The sequence below is a fragment of the Pristiophorus japonicus genome, chromosome 2 (assembly GCF_044704955.1).
Source record: "Pristiophorus japonicus isolate sPriJap1 chromosome 2, sPriJap1.hap1, whole genome shotgun sequence".
NCBI lineage: Eukaryota > Metazoa > Chordata > Chondrichthyes > Pristiophoridae > Pristiophorus > Pristiophorus japonicus.
In genome coordinates this window covers 126391763-126419088 of record NC_091978.1, presented here as the reverse complement: position 1 = coordinate 126419088, position 27326 = coordinate 126391763, and the positions used below count along the sequence as shown (strand labels likewise).

The 27326-nt window shown below is 42.6% G+C and overlaps 1 protein-coding gene across 2 annotated transcripts in view; it reads right to left on the bottom strand.

Annotated features, from left to right (window-relative positions):
* Nucleotides 1-18386, bottom strand: part of LOC139240721 (zinc finger SWIM domain-containing protein 6) — a 244922-nt gene extending 226536 nt beyond the window's left edge. For both annotated transcript variants that reach the window (XM_070869236.1, XM_070869237.1), the window contains exon 1: nt 17994-18386. In XM_070869236.1, coding sequence (XP_070725337.1) covers nt 17994-18363 — 370 coding nt within the window. In that variant the 5' untranslated portion in view covers nt 18364-18386. The remainder of the gene's footprint in view (nt 1-17993) is intronic.
* Nucleotides 18387-27326: the final 8940 nt, after the last annotated feature.

The window sequence follows — 27326 nt, the reverse complement described above, 5'->3', positions numbered from 1 at the left end:
ACCCAGCTTAGTGTCATCTGCAAACTTGGAGATATTGCACTCAATTCCTTCATCTAAATCATTAATGTATATTGTAAATAGCTGGGGTCCCAGCACTGAGCCCTGTAGCACCCCACTAGTCACTGCCTGCCATTCTGAAAAGGAGCCATTTATCCCAACACTCTGCTTCCCGTCTGCCAACCAGTTCTCTATCCACGTCAGTACATTACCCCCAATACCATGTGCTTTAATTTTGCACACCAATCTCATGTGGGATCTTGTCAAAAGCCTTTTGAAAGTCCCAATTCACTGGTTCTCCCTTGTCCACTCTACTAGTTACATCCTCAAAAAATTCTGGAAGATTTGTCAAGCATGATTTCCCCTTCATAAATCCATGCTGACTTGGACCGATCCTGTCACTGCTTTCCAAATGCACTGCTATCTCATCTTTAATAATTGATTCCAACATTTTCCCCACTACTGATGTCAGGCTAACCGGTCTATAATTACCCGCTTTCTCTCTCCTTCCTTTTTTAAAAAGTGGTGTTACATTAGCTATCCTCCAGTCCATAGGAACTGATCCAGAGTCGATAGACTGTTGGAAAATGATCACCAATGCATCCACTATTTCTAGGGCCACTTCCTTAAGTACTCTGGGATGCAGACTATCAGGCTCTGGGGATTTATCGGCCTTCAATTTCCCACCTAATAAGGATTTCCTTCAGTTCATCGCTAGACCCTTGGTCCCCTAGTATTCCCACAAGGTTATTTGTGTCTTCCTTCGTGAAGATAGAACCAAAGTATTTGTTCAACTGGTCTGCCATTTCTTTGTTCCCCATTATAAATTCACCTGAATCTGACTGCAAGGGACCTACGCTTGTCATCATTAATCTTTTTCTCTTCACATATCGATAGAAGCTTTTGCAGTCAGTTTTATGTTCCCAGCAAGCTTCCTCTCATACTCTATTTCCCCCTCCTAATTAAACCCTTTGTCCTCCTCTGCTGAATTCTAAATTTCTCCCAGTCCTCAGGTTTGCTGCTTTTTCTGGCCAATTTATATGCCTCTTCCTTGGATTTAACACTATCCTTAATTTCCCTTGTTAGCCACGGTTGAGCCACCTTCCCAGTTTTATTTTTACTCCAGACAGGGATGTACAATTGTTGAATTTCATCCATGTGATCTTTAAATGTTCGCCCTTGCCTATCCACCATCAACCAGTCTATTCTAGCCAATTCATGTCTCATACCATCAAAATTACCTTTCCTTAAGTTCAGTACTCTAGTCTCTGAATTAACTGTGTCACTCTCCATCTTAAGAAAGAATTCTACCATATTATGGTCACTCTTCCCCAAAGGGGCCTTGCACAAGATTGCTAATTAGTCCTTCCTCATTACACATCACCCAGTCGAGGATGGCCAACCCTCGAGTTGGTTCCTCGACATATTCGGCTAGAAAACCATCCCTAATACACTCCAGGAAATCCTCCTCCACCGTATTGCTACCAGTTTGGTTAGCCCAATCTATATTATAGATTGAATTCGCCCATGATAACTGCTGTACCTTTATTGCACGCATCCCTAATTTCTTGTTTGATGCTGTTCGGTGATCTGTACACAACTCCCACTAGCGTTTTCTGCCCTTTGGTATTCCGCAGTTCCACCCATACAGATTCCACATCACCCAAGCTAATGTCCTTCCTTACTATTGCATTAATTTCCTCTTTAACCAGCAACGCTACCCCACCTCCTTTTCCTTTCTGTCTATCCTTCCTGAATGTTGAATACCCCTGGATGTTGAGTTCCCAGCCTTGGTCACCCTGGAGCCATGACACTGTGATGCCAATTATATCATATACGTTAATTGCTGCCTGCGCAGTTAATTCGTCCACCTGATTACAAATACTCCTCGCATTGAGGCACAGAGCCTTCAGGCTTGTCTTTTTAACACACTTTGCCCCTTTCGAATTTTACTGTAATGTGGCCCTTTTTGATTTTTGCCTTGGGTTTCACTGCCCTCCACTTTTACTTTTCTTTCTATCTTTTGTTTCTGCCCCCATTCTACTTCCCCCTGTATTCCTGCCTAGGTTCCCATCCCCCTGCCATATTAGTTTAACCCCTCCCCAACAGCACGAGCAAACACTCCTCCTGGGACATTGGTTCTAGTCCTGCCCAGGTGCAGACCGTCCGGTTTGTACTGGTCCCACCTCCCCCAGAACCAGTTCCAATGTCCCAGGAATTTGAATCCCTCCCTTCTGCACCATTCCGCAAGCCGTGTATTCATCTGAGCTATGCTGCAATTCCTACTCTGACCAGCACGTGGCACGGGTAGCAATTCTGAGATTACTACCTTTGAGGTCCTACTTTTTAAATTTAACTCCTAGCTCCCTAAATTCAGCTTGTAGGACCTCATCCTGTTTTTTACCGATATCGTTGGTACCTATATGCACCATGACAACTGGCTGTTCACCCTCCCCCTCCAAAATGTCCTGCACCCGCTCAGAGACATCCTCGACCCTTGCACCAAGAAGGCAACATATCATCCTGGAGGCTCAATTGCGGCCGCAGAAACGTCTATCTATTCCCCTTACAGTAGAAGCCCCTACCACTATAGCTCTCACTCTTTTTCCTGCCTCCTGTGCAGTAGAGCCACCCACGGCACCTTAAAACATTTTATATCAGCAAGTATCCAACTTCCTTGCTGCTGTGCAGCTTTCAGGTAAAGCTATAGAATTACATTTCTAAAGTAAAATAATGTTTGTGCCAAAGCACTAATGAAGGGGTGGTGGGGGAATTCAGGAAAGAGTCAAATTAAAAGCAGCAGGAGAAATGCCAAGCCTCTCGAGTAGAGTGGTGTTTTGGGTAAAAGTAAGCAGAGTGGGTCAGGAAGGGAGAGAGAGTAACAAAGGTAATAAGGCATCAGTGACCAAGGCGACATCAGGAAAAAATAGAAATGTCAAAGCTAAAAGATACTATCCCTGAATGTGCAAAGCATTTGTAACAAAGCAGATGAATTAATATTGCAGATAGAAATTAATCAGTTTGATCGACTAGCCATTATGGAGATGTGGTTGCAAAGTGACCACGGTTGGGAACTAAAAATTCCAGGATACTTAACTTTAAGAGATAGGCAAAATGGAAAAGGAGGATGGGATAAAGACAAGAGAAAGGAGCTTAGCTCCAAAAATCAAGAAGTAGAATCAGTTTGGGTGGAGCCAAGGGGCAAGGTGCTAGAAACATTGGTGGGAGTTGTTCAAAGGCCTCCCCAAACAGTAGCTGTAATGTAGGGAAGAGTATAAATCAAGAAATTAGAAATGTAATAAGGGTAATACAGTAATCATGGGGGACTTTAATCTACATACAGACTGGGGCAAACCAATTTTGCAGTAATAGTGCAGAGGATGAATTCATGGAATGTATACAAGATAGTTTTCTAGATCAGTATGTTGAGGAACCAACTAGAGAACAAGCTATTTTAGATCGACTATTGTGCATTGAGAAAAGGTTGATGAATCAGCGTCTAGTAAAGCAACCTTTAGGGAAGAGTAACCATAATATGATAGAATTTTGTACTGAGTCTCTCGCTCTCTCTCTCTCTCTCCTCTGCAGTAATTGGTTTTAAAAATGTCTGGATTTCAGAACATTTTCCGTATTCTGGAGGACTCCGCCATAGATCAGCCCGGTGTCCGGAACATTCCAAATTTTGGAACTCTGGATTTCGGACACTCTACCTGTATATATGTCAATGATTTGGATGAGGGGACCAAATGTAATATATCTAAGTTTGCTGATGATACAAAGCTATGTGGGAATGCAAGTTGTGAGGAGGATACAAAGAGGCTTCAAGTGAGTGGGCAAGAACATGGCAAATGGAATATAAATTGAGAAATGTGAAATTATCCACTTTAGTAGGAAAAATAGAAAAGCAGTGTATTTTAAATGGAGAGAGATGGGGAAATGTTGGCGTTCAGAGTGACCTGGGAGTCCTTGTGCATCAATCACTGAAAAGTTAACATGCAGGTACTGCAAACAATTAAGAAAGCAAATGGTATGTTGGCCTTTATTACAAGAGGATTTGAGTACAAGAGTAAAGATATCTTACTGCAATTATATAGGGCCCTGGTGAGACCACACCTGGAGTATTGTGTACAGTTTTGGTCTCCTTACCTAAGGAAGGATATACTGGCCACAGTGCAACAAAGGTTCACCAGACTGATTCCTGGGATGGGGAGATTGTCATATGAGGAGAGCTTGAGTAGAGTAGGCCTTTCTTCTCTGGAGTTAAGAATGAGAGGTGATCTCATTGAAACATACAAAATTCTTACAGGGCTTGACAGGGTAGATGTTTACCCTGGCTGGGAAGTCTGGAACTAGGGATCACAGTCTCAGAATAAGGGGCCGGCCATTTAGGACTGAGATGAGGAGACAATCCTTCACTCAGAGGGTTGTGAATCTTTAGAATTTTCTATCCCAGAGGGCTGTGGAAGCTCGGAGTATATTCAAGACAGAGATCGATAGATTTTTGGATATTAAGGGAATCAAGGAATATGGGGATAGTGCAGGTAAGTGGAGTTGAGGTAGAAGATCAGCCATGATCTCATTGAATGGCTGAGCAGGCTCGAGGGGCCAAATGGCCTACTCCTATTTCTTATGTTCTTGCACCCCTTTTTAATTGAACATATTCCAGATTAAAGATGAACATGCAATTCTGGATCTCACCAAGACATCACTTTCAACAATTGGCTATAGAAACTGAGTATTTCGGCCCCTGGCCTCAGATTCCAGTAGACCCTCAACACAATTTTAAAATGGCCAGCAAATTTGGAAACTCCTATTAACAGTGGTTATAAACAAGTACAGTGGAACTTCTATTATTCAGTGATGGACAGGACTCACCTGGAGGATAATGGAAATTGACAGAAAATGTAATGTTTCCAGATTTTGGCCTTTTACATATGGTGCAGCAATATCCTAGGGATGAAAAGGAAGACAAAGTACAATGCAGATAATGTAAATTGAATTTAATTTTTCTGGGGCTGGGAGGATGATTTATGATAGATTGAGGAGATTGGCATTTGCAGGATGCAGAGAATCATGTAAGGCTTTGGCCTGTGAAATTGCTTGTGGATTACTGGAGTGCAGATAATAGCATCACCACTGTGAAGCACCTCGAGACGTTTTCCTATGTTAAACCCACTTTATAGATGCAAGTTGTTGTTGTTCTCGTAGTCATCATATTTGAGATGGCGGGAGGCAGTCTAGCTGGCAGCAGTAGGTTTGTACGCCATTCCAATTTAGTATTGAAAATCCATTGGAATTTGTTTAATTGAAATAAATCCAACCAAACATGCTCGGAATTCACAATTTTGATTTTAGCCAACTGCTTTTTATTAAATTGGGTTGGTGGGGAGTGGGAGAGAGAGAGAGAGAGAATTAAGTGAAAATAGTTAATTGTGCATACATTTGATCAAAATATATAAGGGATGTTAGTGCTGGGGAATTAAACTCTTCCCATTTCAGACACCAAGTATCAGCATCAAGCACTCTTACATGAAGTACAGCACATGCAGATGGAAAGTTCCAACAAGTTCCAATCTCAAAATAGCATCCTCCATCAGTGCAGCATTTTTACCCTTTTTGCCCACACCAGCCATCCTGTGGCCCCTGAATGAGATTACCAATTAAATGGAAGATTGGATTGAGATTGCCCAAACTCATTTTACACAGGACCTTACAGCCAGCATCAGTCTGAAATAGATTTGAACCCAGGCCATAGATGAAAGACTAGTAATTATCCCACTGCACCATCCAGTTGATATTAATAAAGTATTTATATAGCGCCTTTTACGTCGTAAAATGTCCCAAGGTGCTTCACTACAGAATTACAAGACAAAACAGATCAATTGGATATCGAGCCACAAAAGAAGAAATTAAGGCAGATAGAATTGGATGACTGAATATCAGTTGTGGCTCAGTTGGTAGCACTCTTGCCTCCGAGTCCGAAGGTTGTCGGTTCAAATCCCACTCGAGGTTGGAGAACAAAATCTTGGCTGCACTATCCACCGTGTGATCTTTCAGACATGATGTTCAGACAAGATGTTAAACCAAGACTCCATCTGCCCTTTCAGGTGGAAGTAAAAGATCACATGGTACTATTTTGAAGAGGAGCAGGAGTGTCCTGGCCAATATATATCCCTCAACCAACTCCTAAAAACAGATTATCTGGTCATTATCACATTGCTGTATGCAAATTCCTGCCGAGTTTCATACATTACAACAGTGACTACACTTCAAAGAGTACTTCATTAGCTGAAAGGCGCTATGGGTCATGAAAGGTGCTCTAGCACTTCTATATTAAGCCACTGCTTCTATTCCTGCTTAGTGCAGAGTTCCTAATCTCAGCTATGGGAAGACAACATGCAAAGCCAGTTATCAATCCATTGGGTGGAAAAAAAAATGAAAAGGCATCAATATTCAACCCAATGCACTGTTACGTGCCTTCTCATAGCAGCATTGGCAGCAGGCTACTTGCCTGCTTGACCACATGATTCACACAGCCCCGTGAGACACTGATGAGATTTGAAATACAGTGGATAAAAGTAGAGTATAAAAAGTATCAGTAGTGGGTAAGATGATGGAATCAATTATTAAGGATGTCATAGCAGCACATTTGGAAAGAGGTGACATGATAGGTCCAAGTCAGCATGGATTTGTGAAAGGGAAATCATGCTTGACAAATCTTCTGGAATTTTTTGAGGATGTTTCCAGTAGAGTGGACAAGGGAGAACCATTTGATGTGGTATATTTGGACTTTCAGAAGGCTTTCGACAGGGTTCCACACAAGAGATTAATGTGCAAAGTTAAAGCACATGGGATTGGGGGTAGTGTGCTGACATGGATTGAGAAATGGTTGTCAGACAGGAAGCAAAGAGGAGGAATAAATGGGTACTTTTCAGAATGGCAGGCAGTGACTAGTGGGGTACCGCAAGGTTCTGTGCTGGGGCCCCAGCTGTTTACAGTGTATATTAATGATTTAGACGAGGGGATTAAATGTAGTATCTCCAAATTTGCGGATGACACTAAGTTAGGTGGCAGTGTGAGCTGCGAGGAGGATGCTATGAGGCTGCAGAGCGACTTAGATAGGTTAGCTGAGTGGGCAAATGCATGGCAGATGAAGTATAATGTGGATAAATGTGAGGTTGTCCACTTTGGTGGTAAAAACAGAGACAGACTATTATCTGAATGGTGACAGATTAGGAAAAGGGGAGGTGCAACGAGACCTGGGTGTCATGGTACATCAGTCATTGAAGGTTGGCATGCAAGTACAGCATGCGGTTAAGAAAGCAAATGGCATGTTGGCCTTCATAGCGAGGGGATTTGAGTACAGGGGCAGGGAGGTGTTGCTACAGTTGTACAGGGCCTTGGTGAGGCCACACCTGGAGTATTGTGTACAGTTTTGGTCTCCTAACCCGAGGAAGGACATTCTTGCTATTGAGGGAGTGCAGCGAAGGTTCACCAGACTGATTCCTGGGATGGCAGGACTGACCTATCAAGAAAGACTGAATCAACTGGGCTTGTATTCACTGGAGTTCAGAAGAATGAGAGGGGACCTTATAGAAACGTTTAAAATTCTGATGGGTTTAGACAGGTTAGATGCAGGAAGAATGTTCACAATGTTGGGGAAGTCCAGAACCAGGGGTCACAGTCTAAGGATAAGGGGTAAGCCATTTAGGACCGAGATGAGGAGAAACTTCTTCACCCAGAGAGTGGTGAACCTGTGGAATTCTCTACCACAGAAAGTTGTTGAGGCCAATTCACTAAATATATTCAAAAAGGAGTTAGATGTAGTCCTTACTACTAAGGGGATCAAGGGGTATGGCAAGAAAGCAGGAATGGGGTACTGAAGTTGCATGTTCAGCCATGAACTCATTGAATGGCGGTGCAGGCTAGAAGGGCCGAATGGCCTACTCCTGCACCTATTTTCTATGTTTCTAAGTGTTACAAGAGTGAAGAATTTTTTTTTTTTTTTTTAAACTTTTAAAAAAAAAACTACTACAAACTTAAACCCTGGTATAAATTTCTGCTGGAGAAAGTCTCTGTTCCTGAGGGTATAACATTTTGCTCTACAACAAGTATTTAATTTTATCTTTTAAGAATCTGGAGGTATATATTCTGTTCGGTGTATAGGGTTAAAGAAAATAATTATTAAATGCTCATTATAAACCTCCGTAGTGTATCAAAATAATTTTTTCTTCAATCTTTTCACAGAAGAATATACCCCTTGACCTTCAGGTTTACTGGTAAAAACTTGGGAGGCAGGAAAAGGGGAAGTAAAATGAAGAAAATTATATTTTGAAGATCTGAAGGCCAACAAATTCAATTCATTTGATTATGGCACATTTTTCCCCAAATGCTACCAAGAAGCACCTCCAGCAGTGCACATGTACACTTTACCAAGACACCATGCTGTTGTACAGAAATGCTTCTATACTGTTCATGTAATCTTTCCACACTACAGAATTTTATGCAATGACATGTTCATTTGAGTTTTCCCCTCAATACAAAAATGTATTCAATTGAAAAATTCTGAAATGCTGTAATTCAGGACTTGGGGGAAAAAACAATTGTACTTCAACGATCAACATTGCAGAAATCACATTTATATATCCATTACTCCAATTTAGGGTTTAATTTGAAAGTAAGATCAACATTAAAAATCGAAACTGAATGATTCTGGTTACATGGATATCATTTAGTTTCACATGCATACAAAGTTGTATTTTTGTACAATGCACTTGTGCACTACTTAGATTGCAAGCGCAAAGCATTTCTGAGCCTCAAGCAACAACCCAACTCGGGAGCTGCAAAGCAACATTATAGACGACTCAAGGCTCAGGTCCAACAAAAAAACCCGGGACCTAAAGAACAGGTGGTGAATGGAGAAAGCACAGGAGATACAACAACTGGCCGACAGCCATGATATGCAAGGACTCTTCATTGCAGTCAAGGCCACTTACGGTCCAAACTCCCAAGGCCCCACCCCACTCTTGCCAAGAATGGGGAAACACTCAAGGACACAGAGGTTTTCAGGGCCCGATGGAAGGAGCACTTTGAAGATCTCCTCAATCGGGACTCTGCCTTTGACTTGAGTGTTCGACTCCATCCCGCAGCATGCGACCCGCCACCACCTCAGTGAAACTCCAACATTGCATGAGGTAGGCAAAGCCATAAAACAGCTCAAGAACAACAAGGCTACGGGTGTGAATGGAATCCCTGCTGAGGCGCTAAAGTATGGCGGAGAGGCGGTGTTGGCGCGGATACATGACCTCATCACTCTCATCTGGAGGGAGGAGAGCATGCTGGGAGATCTCAGAGATGCAGTGATTGTGACGATTTTTAAAAACGGGGACAAGTTCGACTGTGGCAACTACAGGGGAATCTCCCTGCTCTCAGCCACTGGGAAGGTTGTCGCTAGAGTTCTCCTCAACCGCCTTCTCCCTGTGGCCGAGGAGCTCCTCCTGGAATCATTGTGCGGATTTCGTCCCCTACGGGGGCCAACGGACATGATGTTTGCAGCGCGACAGCTACAGGAAAAATGCAGGGAGCAGTGCCAGCCCTTTTATATGGCCTTCTTCGGTGGTACAAAGGCCTTTGACGCTGTCAACCGTGAAGGTCTATGGAGCGTCCTCCTCCGTTCGGATGCCCTCAAAAGTTTGTCAACATCCTTCGCCTGTTTCACAACGACATGCAGGCCGGTCCTTACCAATGGATCCATTACAGACCCAATTCACGTCCGGACCGGAATCAAACAGGGCTGCGTCATCGCTCCAACCCTCTTCTCAATCTTCCTCACCGCCATGCTCCATCTCACAGTCAACAACCTCCCCGCTGGAATGGAACTAAACTACAGAACTAGTGGGAAGCTGTTTATCCTACGCCACCTCCAGGCCAGGTCCAAGATCACCCCAACCTCTGTCGTTGAGCTGCAGTACACGGACGATGCCTGCGTCTGTGCACATTGAGGCTGAACTCCAGGATATAGTCAATGTATTCACTGAGGCATATGAAAGCATGGGCCTTACATTTAACATCCGTAAGACAAAGGTCCTCCACCAGCCTGTTCCCGACGCACAGCACTGCCCTCGACAACGTGGACCATTTCCCATATCTCAGGAGCCTCTCATCAACAAAGGCAGACATTGATGCGGAGATTCAACATTGCCTCCAGTGCGCTCGTGCAGCCTTTGGCCGTCTGAGGAAAAGTGTGTTTGAAGACCAAGCCCTCAAAGCTACCACCAAGCTCATGGTCTACAGGGCTGTAGTAATACCCGCCCTCCTGTATGGATCTGAGGTATGGACGACGTATAGAAGGCACCTCAAGTCATTGGAGATATATCACCAACGATGACTCCGCAAGATCCTGCATATCCCCTGGGAGGACAGGCGCACCAACATCAGTTTCTTCGACCAGGCTAACATCCCTAGTATTGAAGCACTGACCACACTCGATCAGCTTCGCTGGGCAGGCCACATAGTTCGCATGCCAGATACGAGACTCCTTCATGGTAAATGAGCCAAAGGTGGGCAGCGGAATCGTTACAAGGACACCCTCAAGGCCTCCCTGGTAAAGTGCGACATCACCACTGACACCTGGGAGACCCTGGCCGAAGACTGCCTGAGGTGGAGAAAGTGCATCTGGGAGGGCATCGAGTTCTTCGAGTCTCAACACAAAGAGGTCAAGCTCAGACAGCGGAAGGAGCGCACGGCAAACCAGCCCCACCCACCCCTTCCCTCGCCGAATGTCTGTCCCACCTGTGACGGGGTCTGTGGCTCTCGTATTGGACCGTTCAGCCTCCAGAGAACTCACTTTGGGAGTGGAAGCAAGTCTTCCTTGATTCCAAGGGATTGCCCATGATGACTTTTAATCCATCAGCTTAAATTTCTCCTGCTATTACCACCACTGGTGACAGACCCAAAACCAGTTTTAATGTAACTCAAAATGCTCTCTCCAGATAACCCAGTTAGGAATCTATAATTGTACTGCTGGGTGTTTCTGTACTGTCTAAGTGAACATAGTCAAGGCTATTAGTTCATAGAAAAAACAAACAATTGCAGAATGAGATTCCTGAAATACTGGTAAAAATTCCATAATCCAATGCAATAACAATGATTTATTCAGGAACTGTAAAAAAATAGTGGCCCCAGACATATCATAAAAATTCACAGGCCAACAATTACATTTTACTGAAATCCTAATGACAACGTTCCCCTATAGTGTATAAACAAAGCACGACTGGAGGGACCAATTTCAGCATGCTGTCCTTTTACCCCCGATCCAGCTCCAAACTGATGGGACAAAACTCTATGATGGCTGCATTTATCCTATGAAAAATGAATTTCACAAGTCTCATCCCTGTTCCTAGTGTATGCAGCTCCACAGTGTAAAAAAAATAAAATAAAATCTTAGAGTCCAAAATCTGAAGGCCTTCTGATGCTGGAGCAAGGCAAATTACTCTGCAATTGCTACATATTCCTGATCTGGGGGTAAGTGATGACAATATAAAGCATCAAAGGTAAAAGAGCAATTCATGGCATTTTGGCTTGACCCCCGATGAACACAAAAAACAAATAAAATCTACCACCACCACATTACATCAACAAGGCCTTCCTCCTTTTCCACAATAGAAGAAAATACACAAGTGAATATTTTGAATTGCAAAATTATTTGCCGAAATAAAACAAAAACTAATAAAGCCCACTGTTTCTGCTAAAGAACTTGCATTCATCATCATGTCTTTCACAACCTCAGAACATCCCAAAGCATTTCACAGCCACTGAAGTACTTGAAGTATAATCACTGTTGTCATGCAAGAAAACACGGCAGCCAATTTGCACACAGCAAGGTCCCACAAACAGCATTAATATAAAAAAATGACCAGATAATCTATTTTAGTGATGTTGATTGAAGGATAAATATTGGCCAGAACATCGGAGAGAACCCCTGCTCTTCTTTGAATAGTGCCATGGGATATTTTACATCCACTTGAGGGGGCAGATGGGACCTCAGTTTAATGTCACATCCAAAATACATCACCTCCAACAGTGTAGCACTCTCTCGATAATCCAGGTTGACATTTCAGTGAAGTATGTACTAAAGTCTATGGAGTAAGACTTGAACCCACGACCTTCTGACTCAGACGAGAGGTTGAGAGAGTTCAATATGTTCACCAGCAAAATTTAAGAAAGGGTCTCCAATTTAATTTCTTGCCTTCTTTGAGTAATAGCACTGGACAGACACTGTTCATTTTATCAATTCTATTGCTTGCAGTTTGGGCAGGGGGGGGCACAGGGATGTAGATCCCATACGCCTTGAATAAACAGGAAGACACCCACATCTGACCTTGATCCCTCTAATATGATTGGTGCAGTATTACAAGTGATTGAATGTCAATCACATCTGACTCTGAACCTGACCTTGGTTGACCTCAGACTGCAGAGGGGGAAGCTTGGAGATAGAAATTGATTTTTTTTTTTTTTTTTTTTGGAGTGCACCATACTAAAGCATATTAAAAATGATAAAAGATGGTCTTTGTAGTCACAGATCTTTGAAGCGAAGGAGAAAGCAAGCCTTTTTTTGCTGAAATAATTTGTCAATTTCAAAATTCATATTAAGCGAAGCTTTTCACGCTATCCAGATACAAATATTTATACCAATCACTTGCCATTATAATATATATTCGTCTCAAAAGACCATACCAAGATTAACTACAATGTCTTTTACCACCAAGTCTGCACTTTACATACATACATACATACACTCAGTGTTAATAGATAATTAAACTGATGCAATAAAGACCATTTTGTGCCCATGAACCTAATTAGCCACATATACTGAACTTATACATGAACTTCAGATCTATCTTATTGATAACTCACTGGAGTCTGCCACAAACTGAGAACGGTGTTTCACAGCACAAGATTCTGTATTAATCAACAGAAATTTTACACATCATTAAAGTTTAGAAAATACATCAACAAACAGAAGTTGGAAGAATACAGTAAATGCGGTAGTTAAAGCACCACAAGCGGCATCTGTAGTCTTTAATTCTCTGAAGATATAGCATTATATCTTCACCATATCCAGAGTGTTCAATTTTCAGCTGGGAAAGGAGGTCAAGCTGGTATGAAATATCTGAATTTTCTCCCATTAAACATTACAGAATTCTGCTTCTTCCAATTTGCCCAACAAAAAAAAAAGTTGGGCCGGGGACAAGGGGGGTGGAAGACAAAAATATACATTTCAATATTGCTTGAACATGGCCACTGCTTATTGGTTTGACACTATCTTAATTGGAGACACACATTTCAAATGATTTAATTGCAAAAGTTTGCACGCTAATGTACATTAGTATAGTCAGTTCAAGAGCATGCATAAAATTCAATGATCAAATTGATCTTCTCAAAAAAGCTACTTTTACAGGTTAAAAATTACATAGAAATAAGTGTCACATTGCATTCTATGCTTTTTCCCATTAACAAATACTTCAGGAACAAAAAGGTCGCATGGCGAAGCCTGTTCTAACCTGAGCAAATTTTCATGAACCCCTGCAGATACTCTCAAACCGGCAGGCAAGCAAGTCCATCATTATTGTATATTCATCTAAACATAGCACTGGACTTCCAAACCCTTCAGATTCAGGTCTACTAAAACTGAAATCCTCATCACTCATTCCCTCTCAATTACAGGAGGTGTTTGTCACAACATTTATTTTCTAAAGGATATTTATTTTGCGAGGGTTGAGACTTATGTCTCATTTTCAATCTCAAGACAAAGCATTTTAATTGCTTAGCTGCCATTTCTGCCAAAGTAAAATGGCTTGACAAGATTAGATAAAATTCCTCACTTGGAATAGTCAGAGACACACTGCTTTCCACAAACAGTTGAAGTCTACATAATCTCAAGGCCCCATTTACACTAGGCCTGTAAATTCAGATTTTAACCAAAGTATACAGCTGTTTTAATTTAAAATACATTGTGTACACACTGAAACTTGGCGAGAGGTCCTTAAGGTGGGATTGCATTTTGGATATGATAAGTGTACAACCCAATTGAGCTCTTCTTGAAAGGGATCCTTTATTTTATTTTATACCTAGAATGGATCAAAAGATGGCACTCTCACAAATGTACATTAATATTGTTCCCTGCACAATATTTGTTTCAACCAATCATTAGAGAAAATAGATCACAAAGTGCAAGCATCAAACAGGTCATTTGGTATTAGTGATTTGGGGAGAGACAATAAAAAAACTGCACTTGTCAGTTGTCATCCATTCCTACTTCTGGAATGATTACATTTAATTAGCTATTTTTCTGACATTATCTTAAATACATTATTACACTAAAGATGAACCAGTATTAAAAGCTAGTACAGGGTATATCATTCTACAGTACAAACTCAGTCAGATACATTGAAGTGACCGCCCCTGTAAACACCAGAGATCAAATTCAGTTCTGATCAAAAGCCTCCCAGTATAAATGGAGTATGATACAGAGAGCCTTTTAAGCTCATGCTAATTGAAAAAAATCTGATAATTGATGTATTAAAAACTAAGTTGATAAACCTAAGATTGGATGTTGAAAATAAGTTGAATCCAACAGTATGCATGTTCAGTGCTAAACTTACTTTGCAGTCTTGAAACATGGTAGTTAAACATTCTTCAGCTAGGCAGCTGAAAATACATTTCACTGCATAGTAGAAAATCATATGTAGCAAACTAAGGTATAAAGCAAGAAATTTACCAGGTTACCATGTGCATTACTTATGGTAACCCAGTAAACACTACACAAGCCTGACTTCCATGTTAGAAATGATCAGCATGCAATGGTGACAATTTGAAAGGCAGGGTCTAGCTGATGTAAACATAGGGTAAAAGTGTCAAAAGGTTTTAAATTGTGTGAGGGGGGAGCAGGTACTTAAATGCTTACTAGAAATATGTTTTGAACAACTTTGAGTAATGTGCCAAACACTTATGTAGTACACTAAACCCTGGCTTCAACATAGGTCTGCATTGAAGAGTGCTGCTTATTTCAATGTTATACAATGAAACTAGAGAATTATAACAATTAAATGACTCAAAAGAACAGGCAGTTACCAACTGTCCAGCAGTCCAACAGCTCACTGAACTTTTAGTTTGCTGTGAAAGTAGCACAGCCATAAATAAAGTTAGCCCTGAGCTTCTGGTTGCAAAAGGCAGTGTGGTAATGAATGAAACCTGACGTGTACTGCCTATTCATTCAAATAGACAAACTAATGAATAGCAAAAGCTGTACTTAAAACACTTTTTCAGTAGCCCATAATCTCATCTATTACAGTGAGTGATAGACCCATGAAAAAGCATTTCTCAAAGTTATAAATGCTGTACATCATTATCAGGTACAGACGCCAGCTACAAGGACAGAGATGGATGCTCACGAGAGTCTTTTCAATAGTCACCACAAGGCTATGATAATAAAGAGTTAGAGGTAAAGAAAATCCATTTGTAATAATTTTATTTTTCCTATCGTTGTACCGATGATTGCTAGCTTTAGGTTTATTTTTAAAGTAAGAAATGCCTCTGAGGAGTGGTTTTTAATCACTTGATGACCTAGTCAACAATTATGCATTTTACAAGCATTGCACAAACTACTATGTTGTTACAGGTTTACAGCAAAACTGTTGTCTGACCAGTCACACCCAAAATTAGCTTCAGTGATATTACTGTTTCCCATGAAGTGACTGTAGTTATATGGCATTATCCTGTGAACAAATGTGAAAATCACACATCCAGATATTTCTCTTCATTAATCCACTTGAGAATTCTGGATAAAAGTTTTTCCCTTCACATTTCCACAAATAAGTTTGCCACAGAAGTCTGATCAAATCAGGAGGTTTCGAGTCCATTGGGTCATGGCAAACTTTTTCTTGACAACTAGAGAAACCAAAATTTTCCTCTTTGGTTCATTCCTTTGCTTCTGATTAAAACTCTGGCTTTCCTTTAAATACCACTCGCTCTCTTCCTCCCCCCCCCCCCCACCACACCCCCACCCCCCAGCAAAGTACACATTTAAATGTGTCCTCGTCTCAGATAATCCTCAATCATAATTTATTTAGCAACATGAAGCTGATCTGGTCTGAGATGGGATGATATTGAAGTGTTGGGGGGGGCGTGGGGAAGAGGAAAGAGAAGGGACATTAAAAGGAAAGACAGCTTAAATGCTCCAGTGTGATAAGGGAGACCTGTGAAGAGGCAGAGAAGGAGTGAGAAGACAGCAGAATGCCAAAATTGTCTAGCTGAGCTATGCAAATCAGTGTAAAATAAAATTCTGAGGCTAACTGTAATCACTAGCAACCTCTCACTCAAAACTAAGTCCATCTTCAAAAATCTACTCAGCTAAGGCCAAACATTCCCTACAGCAGAGCCACTGAAATCAAAAGCTGCCCAGATCCTGCAGGGGTTCCTCCTCTTAAAAAAAAATTATTTAAAACCCTTGACATCGTTCTTGTTGAAAGCTACTAAAGCTCGTCTGTGTCTCCTGGAAGATTGCATCTTTTATTTATCGCCCCTTGGCTTATTTTCACAGTGAATTCCTGGCTAAATGCAATCAGCCAAGAACCCTCCCTGTACGCACTCCTGTCATTCTTGATCGGTTGCATGCGGAGAATCAAGCGCAAAAAACGCTCATCAAAGCCAACAGAACCGGCCACCACTTCATTTTTATTTATTTTTTAAAAACCATGAACAAAACTGACCCATTTCGAAAGGGAACACGAAAGATCAAAGAGTCGTCGATGTGAAAGCTAGGATTTCAAAGAGAGAGAGGGAAAAAAAAAGAGAAGAAAGATGAAAAAAAGCCAAACACATACTGGGCGAAAACCCCTTTAGGCTGAAGGGCACTGCGCCCAATGAGCCACTGGAAAATAAATGATCATGCAGAAAATCACGTTTGCAGATTGCTTTAGAATTCAAATTAACCGCAGACTAAGGTGGAATGAAAAAACACTATCCATTGAAACCCAGTAAGTGATCTTGGGGGTGGGGGGCAGCAGGAAGATCTGTTTAGGGGAGGAAACTCAAATCTGTGGAGACATTTGGTCACCCGATCTCCTTTTCCCTTGGATGAATCCCCCTCTCAATTCTTCGTGGTATGAAAGGATCGCTCCTGCCAGTCTGTCACTGCCGTCCACATATTTCTATCCCCAATGTCTTTAACAAGCATTGAAGAAAGCTCTATTGTCGGACGGTGGAGGGTGACAGAAACAGGAGAGAACAAATAATAAACATGAAAATGGGAACAAAGTAACGAGGCGGTGGGAAGGGAATGCCTGACGGCTATTTGATATGCGCAATTGGCAAATATAACAACCAGGGTCACTTCCAACAAAAGCAACTTCCCCGTCCCTTATCAAGTATTTCAGGGGGAAAAAATGAAAATTAAAAAATATATATTTCTTCGTCGTCGTCACCATTATCAATCCTTTTAACTGGAACTAGTGAATCCAGATCGTGACAAAAATCTGCAAGGTTACAGAGACCGCCGTCTTTTTTGAGGGGAGGAATAGAGTTCAAACCCCTAATTTTTCCACATAAAACAAACCTCACACACCAGCAACAGGACACATACACCCGTACATTTCAAAACAATATATATTACAAATAGAGAACAGTACTGCAAAACAGGACGCCATCTTTTTTGAAACAGATCTGGGGAAAATAAATTCTTTGTGGCACTGAGCATTTCAAACAATCTACACCAACTCGTGCGGTGTATTAAAGGGGCGCGATGCTTTGAATGACAGGGTTAAAATCCAACGCTGTCCCGAGCGATCAAACGGAATGCTGTCCCTTTAAAATAAAGGGTGTATTGTGTACACTTCTTCACCTGGCTTGCTCTTTAAATTCCTGACGTGGGCACATAATGTATTCTCCTCTTCGATTAAGGTCTGATTAAAAAAGAGCCGGGGGTGGGGAATACTTACCGACTTGAAGGACATTGTCCACACAGCCGCTTTCAAGGAGTGCGATGCCCCGTTTAAAAGGCAATCTGCTCTCGTCGTCCCCTCCGTCTTCGGCCGAATAATTGAATGAGGAATACATGCAAATTTCCCGTTCATTCCTGGGGAAGGACCAGTAGACGATTCGCCTCTGAACGGGCTCCGGGATGCGGGTGAAACGCTCTTCCACTTGCTGGAAAGGCCACTTCTCCGCTACTTTCCTGGCACTAATGTCCAGCAGCGACTCCGGGTTGTAGGTTTTGCCGGCCGGGGCCGCCCTTTGGGGCGCTTTGGAAGGATTAAAGCCGGGCCTGCAGCAGAGCCGTTTTGCGGGTGGCTGACCGCGGTCCGCCATACTGCCTCGCTTCGCTACTGTTACATTGAAACGGAAGTTATGTACATTATAAGAGAAGCCTTTATCTGTTTACAATGAGGGCGCGCCTCGGTGCGGCAAAAAAGGTCACGCGCTCCTAATATGGAAATACCGGGGGGCCGGTCCTGAGCAGCGCCCAACTCCCCTCCGCTCTCCGCATAAGGGCCACATGCCCATTACAGGAGGGAGTCGGGGCGGTCCCGAGTGCCGGCGAACGCCTCCCCGCTCCCCGCCAATGGGCCTTCTGCCCATAACAAGGCTGGCAGGGGCCGTCCCACGACGTCGGCATTCTCATTCTAACTACCATGGTGACCATGGCGACCCGACCCGCCCCTCTCCAGGAGATGATCATCACTGGAGCGGCTCCGAACCTCGGTACAAGAGCCTTTGTGACGCCATAAAAGGACCGTCTGACCTAACTGGGAGAAAGAATGCGGGGGCGTTCCCTTCGATGGTGCGGCCGGTTCCTTTGTGATTCCATATAAAGGCGGGCGCTCCTTTTATGGAAGGAGTTGGAATGCGGGGCGTTCCTCGCCCCGGCTGCCTGGCCTTTGTGCTGCCTTATAGGGAGCCGCTGGTTGACGTCGCAGGACTCTTCAAAACAAAGGGCGCACGGCTGGAGAGACCAGCGCGTCTGCTGCAAACACAGCTAGCTCGCTTCCTGTTTCATTCAAGTCTGGTGCTTTAAAGGGAAATTTGTCTTGCAAAATAACACATCAGCAACCCTGGATGCGGAGGGCGGTGTTACTTCTACATGGGATTGTTTCCACTTGGACCTCGGGAGTGTTTTTTTTAAGGTCAATTGCACCGGACGCATCGACTTTTGCAAATTTAAAGCTTTTATATTCGGTAGCCAGTTCTCCCTCAACATGGCCTCTCGGAGACTTCCTCTTAAAAAATGTAATCGAAGCTTTTGTGCCAACTGTATGAATCTAATTATTGCAGTTACAAACTTCCAATGGTCTTAATCGGTATTTATGTACGGCGCACCTTGGCACGTTTCACAACCGGAAAACGCTTATCAAGATTACATTTACTGGCAATTACCTACTCTGTCCAAATCCAATTTCCGTTCGTTCTAAGAGGATGTTGGGGATTGCGTCCCTGAAGTGTCACGGCCAGACATTTTTTTTTGTCCTAGTTTATGGTTGGAATAGACTACAGGGAAAATACCGAGCTTGATTCTCTTTTACAATAGATGTTATTTTTATCCACTCCACATGTGTCCCTCAGAGATACAAAACGCCTACAAATGATGCCCTTTCCATGACGAATGCAACCTTCAGCAATTTAGGCCCAGACTTCTACTGTACTAGTCAACAGATTTCCCGCAGCACTCATTTTTTCTCATTTTCAAACTACATGATCTTGCAACAAATCTGGCAGCAGTGAAAATTCTTGGCAGCTCTTTGCACAAGCTTTGAAGTTAGAGAGTTTCCATACCGTCCAAAGGTTTGAACTAAATTACCATGGCATATGCAGGGTTTCAGAGGAAGAGGGAAGGCCAAGGTTGGCTAGTAACTGACTGCACAGATGCTGCACTCTACTCAATAATTTCACAAGAAAAATAGATTTTTACATCGAACCCTGGGGAAGGGGATAAGGCATGCTTCCCATGAGATAAAAATGATATTAATCATAAAATGAGATTACTGATACGACAATAACCATTTGCATTTGTATAGTGCCTTTAACATAGTAAAACATACCAAGATGCTTCAAAGGAGCATTATCAAACAAAATTGGACACCGAGCCACATGAGGAGCTACTAGGACATGTAACCAAAAGCTCAGACCAAGAGGTCGGTTTTAAGGAGCATCTTAAAGGAGGAGAGAACAACTTCAGGATGTTTATCTGCAATTCAACATTTTTATTGAGAAAATAAACTTGAGATTCCTTCACATACTATAGAATTGTGAGCTGCAAAGAAATGTGAGACAACATTCTAGGAACATAAGGACAGGAGTAGGCCATTCAGGCCCTTGAGCGTATTCCACCATTCAATTAGATCATAGAGAGCGGAGGAAGTGCATCTGGGAGGGCGTTGAGCACCTCAAGTCTCGTCGCCGAGAGCATGCAGAAATCAAGTGCAGACAGCGGAAGGAGCGTGCGGCAAAACAGACTCCCACCCCTTTCCTCAACCACTTGTCCCATCTGTGACAGAGACTGTAATTCCTGTATTGGACTGTACAGTCACTTGAGAACTCACTTTTAAAGTGGAAGCAAGCCTTCCTCGATTTCAAAGGACTGCCTATGATGATGATGGTTGATCTGTACCTTTCAACTCCATTTACCCACCTTTGATTCTTAATAAAAACTCTCAGTCTCAGTCTTGAAAATTTCAATTGACCCAGCAACCACAGCATTTTGAGGGGGAGGGAATTCCACATTTCCACTATCCTTTGTGAAAAAATGCTTCCTAATTTCACTTCTGAATGGCCTAGCTCTAATTAAAAGAATGCGCCATCTTGTTTTGGATTCGCCCATCAGAAGAAATAACTTTTCAGAACTTATTCCAGCAAATCCTTTTTTTGATCAAATTTAGATCAAATTTGCAGATGATACAAAGATTGGCTGTGTGGTTGATAGTGGGGAGGAAAGCTCTAGACTGCAGGAAGCTATCAATGAACTGGTCAGTTGGGCAGAAAAGTGGCAAATGGAATTCAATCTGGAAAAGTGTGAGGCAATGCACTTCTGGAGGGGCAACAAGGCAACAATAAATGGGAGGATACTGAGAGGTGTGGAGGAACAGGGACCTTGGAGTACATGTCCACAGATCCTTAAAGATAGCAGTACAGGTCGATAAGGTAGTTAAAAAGGCATACAGAATGCTTTCCTTTATTAGCTGATGCATAGAATACAAGAGCAGGGAAGTTATGCTATAACTGTATACAACACTAGTTAGGCCACAGCTTGAGTACTGCTGCAGTTCTGGTCACCACATTACAGGAAGGGAGTGATTGCACTAGAAAGTGTACAGAGTAGATTTACGAGGATGTTGCCAGGACTGGAAAACTTTAGCTGTGAGGAAAGATTGGATAGGCTGGGGTTGATTTCTTTGGAACAGAGGAGGCTGAGGGAAGATTTAATTGAGATGTATAAAATTATGAGGGGCCTAGATAGTGGACAGGAAGGACCTATTTCCCTTAGCAGAGGAGTCAATAACCAGGGGGCATAGATTTAAAGTAGTTGGTAGAGGATTAGAGGGGAGATGAGGAGATATTTCTTCACCCAGAGGGTGGTGGGAGTCTGAAACTCACTGCCTGAAAGGGTGGTAGAGGCAGAAATGCTCATCACATTTAAAAGGTACTTGGATGTGCACTTAAAGAGCCGTAACCTACAGGGCTACGGATCTAGTGCTGGAAGGTGGGATTCGGCTGGTAACTTTTTCAACCGGCATGGACACAATGGGCCGAATGGCCTCCTGTGTCGTAATTTTTCTATGATTCTATTCTATGATCCTTTTAGCATTTTAAACACCTCAAATTATGTCACCTTCTGAACTCATGGGAATACAACACAAGTTTATGCAACCTATCCTCATAATTTAACCTTTTAAGCCCTGCTATAATTCCAGTGCATCTGCCAATAGATCCTTCTTGGGGTGCAGTACCCAAAAGTGAATGCAGAACTCCAGATGGAGTCTGACCAAGGCTCTGTACAAATGAAGAATAACTTTCTCCGCTTTGATACTGCCTTGAGATAAAGGCCAACATTCCATTAGCCTTTTTGATTATTTTTTGGAAATACTTTATACATAAGAACATAAGAATTAGAAACAGGAGTAGGCCATCTAGCCCCTCGAGCCTGCTCCGCCATTCAATAAGATCATGGCTGATCTGGCCGTGGACTCAGCTCCACTTACCCACCCGCTCCCCATAACTCTTAATTCCCTTATTGGTTAAAAATCTATCTATCTGTGATTTGAATACATTCAATGAGCTAGCCTCAACTTCTTCCTTGGGCAGAGAATTCCACAGATTCACAACCTTCTGGGAAAAGAAATTCCTTCTCAACTCGGTTTTAAACTGGCTCCCCCGTATTTTGAGGCTGTGCAACCTAGTTCCAGTCTCCCCGACCTGTGGAAACAACCTCTCTGCCTCTATCTTGTCTATCCCTTTCATTATTTTAAATGTTTCTATTAGATCACCCCTCATCCTTCTGAACTCCAACAAGTAAAGACCCAGTCTACTCAATCTATCATCATAAGGTAACCCCCTCATCTCGAGAATCAGCCTTGTGAATCATCTCTGAACCCCCTCCAAAGCTAGTATATCCTTCCTTAAGTAAGGTGACCAAAACTGCACGCAGTACTCCAGGTGCGGCCTCACCAATACCCTGTACAGCTCCCTGCTTTTGTACTCCATCCCTCTCGCAAAGAAGGCCAACATTCCATTCACCTTCCTGCAAACTAACTTTTTGGGATTCATGCACAAGGACCCCCAGGTCCCTCTGCACCGCAGCATGTTGTAATTTCTCCCCATTCAAATAATATTCCCTTTTACTGTTTTTTTTTCCAAGATGGATGACCTCACATTTTCCGACATTGTATTCCATCTGCCAAACCTTTTAGCTTTTAGTGATTTGGTTATCTGGATGCTCAATTCCCTTTGCTCCTCCACAGTTTCTAGTCTCACCATTTAGAAAGTATTCTGATGTGTCTTTCTTGGATCCAAGGTGGATGACCTCACACTTCCCTCCCCCACCATCCGCCCCATTGAACTTCATCTGCCACACTTTTACTCACTCACTTAATCTGTCTATGTCCCTTCACAACTTCCTGCTTGCCTCCTCACAACCTATCATGCTTCTTAATTTAGTGTCATCTGCAAACTTGGATATCCAGCTCTCTATTCCTTCATCCAAGTCATTGATATATTTGGTGAAAAGCTGAGGTCCAAGAATAGACCCCTGGAAAACACCATGTCACAAGGTTACCTTCAATCAGATAGTATGTTCCTTTTTCCCTACTCTGTCTCCTACCTCCCAACCAATTACCAACCCATGTCACAAGGTTACCTTCAATTCCAAGCACTCTCACTTTTTCTAATTTTCACTTGGGTGGAACTTTATCAAATGCCTTGTGGAAGTCCATGTAGATAGCATCCATAGACATTCCCCTGGCCAACCTGTTAGTGACCTTCTCAAAAAATTCCCCATGATTAATCAGACTTGACCTATTCTTCATAAATCCATGCTGACTCTCTTTGATTAGATCATACTTGTTCAAATGCTCTGTCATTCGGTTCTCACATCCCTTTCTATCTCACAGTTCTATAGTATGCAAGGAATACACCTTGAACTATTTTATTAAAAGACAACATTTGTAGAGCTCAGTCCTTTAGAGAGTTCCAGGGAGTGCCCTCACAATGCTGAATCTTCTGAGGTCTACCATAAATATATTTGGAGATCCAACAATAGAGTTCTTTCTTCAAGCGTAAATGGCTTATTAGAGCTTCTAGTGGCCAAAGTGGTTACACTGCCCATTGAAGAGTAGGAAGGATCAAGGTTTGGTATTCTGAAATACTTTAGATATACAACTTTGGGGAACAAATTTTCTAGTTCAGAGAGAAGGCTGGTTCCTTTTAGAAACCTCGGGTACAGTGTGCTATCAAAAGTAATTTGGTGAGACATGTGAAAATAATGATAGGGTCAAGATACCAGGCTGATGAGCCATGGAAATATACATGTCTTGGTTGCATGCCTTCTTGTTGATGGCCAGTGCTCATAGATATTTTTTTTTATTCCTCTTTGGCACAGTTACCCTGAAATTGCGTGAGTTTATGAGGGTAGGTCATTCAAATATTTATGTAGTGCTCCTAGCCCCAATTGCCGTATGTGCAGAGAGCATAATAAGGTCAATGGACAAGAATTCCTGCAATGGCTGCTCTTAAAGAGGACATGTTCTCACCGAAACAAAAGAAGGGTGGGAGATGATATGATTGTTGCTTTTAGGATCACCTTGACTGGCCTAGAATTGGTTTAAACGTTTGACTGCAGGAAACTAGATATTTCTGGGATCTACATTATGAAGTGTTTGCTAGTGCTGTTGTGGAGGAGTTAAACTAACATGGCAGGGGGATGGGAACCTATGCAGGGAGAGAGAGGGAAGTAGAATGGGGGCAGAAGCAAAAGATAGAAAGAAGAAAAGTAAAAGTGAAGGGCAGAGAAACGCAAGGCAAAAATCAAAAAGGGCCACATTACAGCAAAGTTCTAAAGGGGCAAAGTGTGTTAAAAAGACATGCCTGAAGGCTCTGTGCCTCAATGCGAGGAGTATTCATAATACGGTGGACGAATTAACTGCGCAGGCAGCAATTAACGAATATGATGTAATTGGCATCACAGAGACATGGCTCCAGGGTGACCAAGGCTGGGAACTCAACATCCAGGGGATTCAACATTCAGGAAGGATAGACAGAAAGGAAAATGAGGTGGGGTAGCGTTGCTGGTTAAAGAGGAAATTAACGCAATAGTAAGGAAGGACATTAGCTTGGATGATGTGGAATCTATATGGGTAGAGCTGAGGAATACCAAAGGGCAGAAAACGTTAGTAGGAGTTGTGTACAGACCACCAAACAATAGTTGTGAGGTTGGGGACAGCATCAAAGAAGAAATTAGGGATGCGTACAATAAAGGTACAGCAGTTATCATGGGCGAATTTAATCTATAATATAGATTGGGCTAACCAAACTGGTAGCAATACGGTGGAGGAGGATTTCCTGGAGTGTATTAGGGATGGTTTTCGAGACCAATATGTTGAGGAACCAACTAGAGGGCTGGCCATCCAAGACTGGGTGATGTGTAATGAGAAAGGACTAATTAACAATCTTGTTGTGCAAGACCCCTTGGGGAAGAGTGACCATAATATGGTAGAATTCTTTATTAAGATGGAGAGTGACACAATTAATTCAGAGACTAGGGTCCTGAACTTAAGGAAAGGTAACTTCGACGGTATGAGACGTGAATTGGCTAGAATAGACTGGCGAATGATACTTAAAGGGTTGACGGTGGATAGGCAATGGCAAACATTTAAAGATCACATGGATGAACTTCAACAATTGTCTGGAGTAAAAATAAAACGGGGAAGGTGGCTCAACCGTGGCTAACAAGGGAAATTAAGGATAGTGTTAAATCCAAGGAAGAGGCATATAAATTGGCCAGGAAAAGCAGCAAACCTGAGGACTGGGAGAAATTTAGAATTCAGCAGAGGAGGACAAAGGGTTTAATAAGGAGGGGGAAAATAGAGTATGAGAGAAAGCTTGCTGGGGACATAAAAACTGACTGCAAAAGCTTCTATAAATATGTGAAGAGAAAAAGATTAGTGAAGACAAACGTAGGTCCTTTGCAGTCAGAATCAGGTGAATTTATAATGGGGAACAAAGAAATGGCAGACCAGTTGAACAAATACTTTGGTTCTGTCTTCACGAAGGAAGACACAAATAACCTTCCGGAAATACTAGGTGACCGAGGGTCTAGTGAGAAGGAGGAACTGAAAGAAATCCTTATTAGTTGGGAAATTGTGTTAGGGAAATTGATGGGATTGAAGGCCGATAAATCTCAGGGCCTGATAGTCTGCATCCAAGAGTACTTAAGGAAGTGGCCCTAGAAATAGTGGGTGCATTGGTGATCATTTTCCAACAGTCTATCGACTCTGGATCAGTTCCTATGGACTGGAGGGTAGCTAATGTAACACCACTTTTTAAAAAAGAGGGAGAGAGAAAACGGGTAATTATAGACCAGTTAGCCTGACATCAGTAGTGGGGAAAATGTTGGAATCAATTATTAAAGATGAAATAGCAGCGCATTTGGGAAGCAGTGACAGGATCGGTCCAAGTCAGCATGGATTTATGAAATGGAAATCATGCTTGACAAATCTTCTAGAATTTTTTGAGGATGTAACTAGTAGAGTGGACAAGGGAGAACCAGTGGATGGTGAATTTAGACTTTCAAAAGGCTTTTGACAAGGACCAACACAAGAGATTGGTATGCAAAATTAAAGCACATGGTATTGGGGGTAATGTACTGACGTGGATAGAGAACTGGTTGGCAGACAGGAAGCAGAGAGTCGGGATAAACGGGTCCTTTTCAGAATGGCAGGCAGTGATTAGTGGAGTGCCGCAGGGCTCAGTGCAGGGACCCCAGCTATTTAAATATACATCAATGATTTAAACGAAGGAATTGAGTGTAATATCTCCAAGTTTGCAGATGACACTAAGCTGGGTGACAGTGTGAGCTGTGAGGAAGATGCTAAGAGGCTGCAGGGTGACTTGGACAGGTTAGGTGAGTGGGCAAATGCATGGCAGATGCAGTATAATGGGGATAAATGTGAGGTTATCCACTTTGGTGGCAAAAACACGAAGGCAGGATATTACCTGAATGGCGGCAGATTAGGAAAAGGGGAGGTGCAACGAAACCTGGGTGTCATGGTCCATTAGTCATTGAAAGTTGGCATGCAGGTACAGCACACGGTGAAGAAGGCAAATGGCATGTTGGCCTTCATAGCTAGGGGATTTGAGTATAGGAGTAGGGAAGTCTTACTGCAGTTGGACAGGGCCTTGGTGAGGCCTCACCTGGAATATTGTGTCCAGTTTTGGTCTCCTAATCTGAGGAAGGATATTCTTGCTATTGAGGGAGTGCAGCGAAGGCTCACCAGACTGATTCCCGGGATGGCAGGACTGATATATGAGGAGAGACTGGATCGGCTGGGCCTGTATTCACTGGAGTTTAGAAGGATGAGAGGGGATTTCATAGAAACATATAAAATTTTGACGGGACTGGACAGGTTAGATGCAGGAAGAATGTTCCCGATGTTGGGGAAGTCCAGAACCAGGGGACACAGTGTAAGGATAAGGGGTAAGCCATTTAGGACTGAGATGAGGAGAAACCTCTTCACTCAGAGAGTTGTTAACCTGTGGAATTCTCTACCGCAGGGAGTTGTTGATGC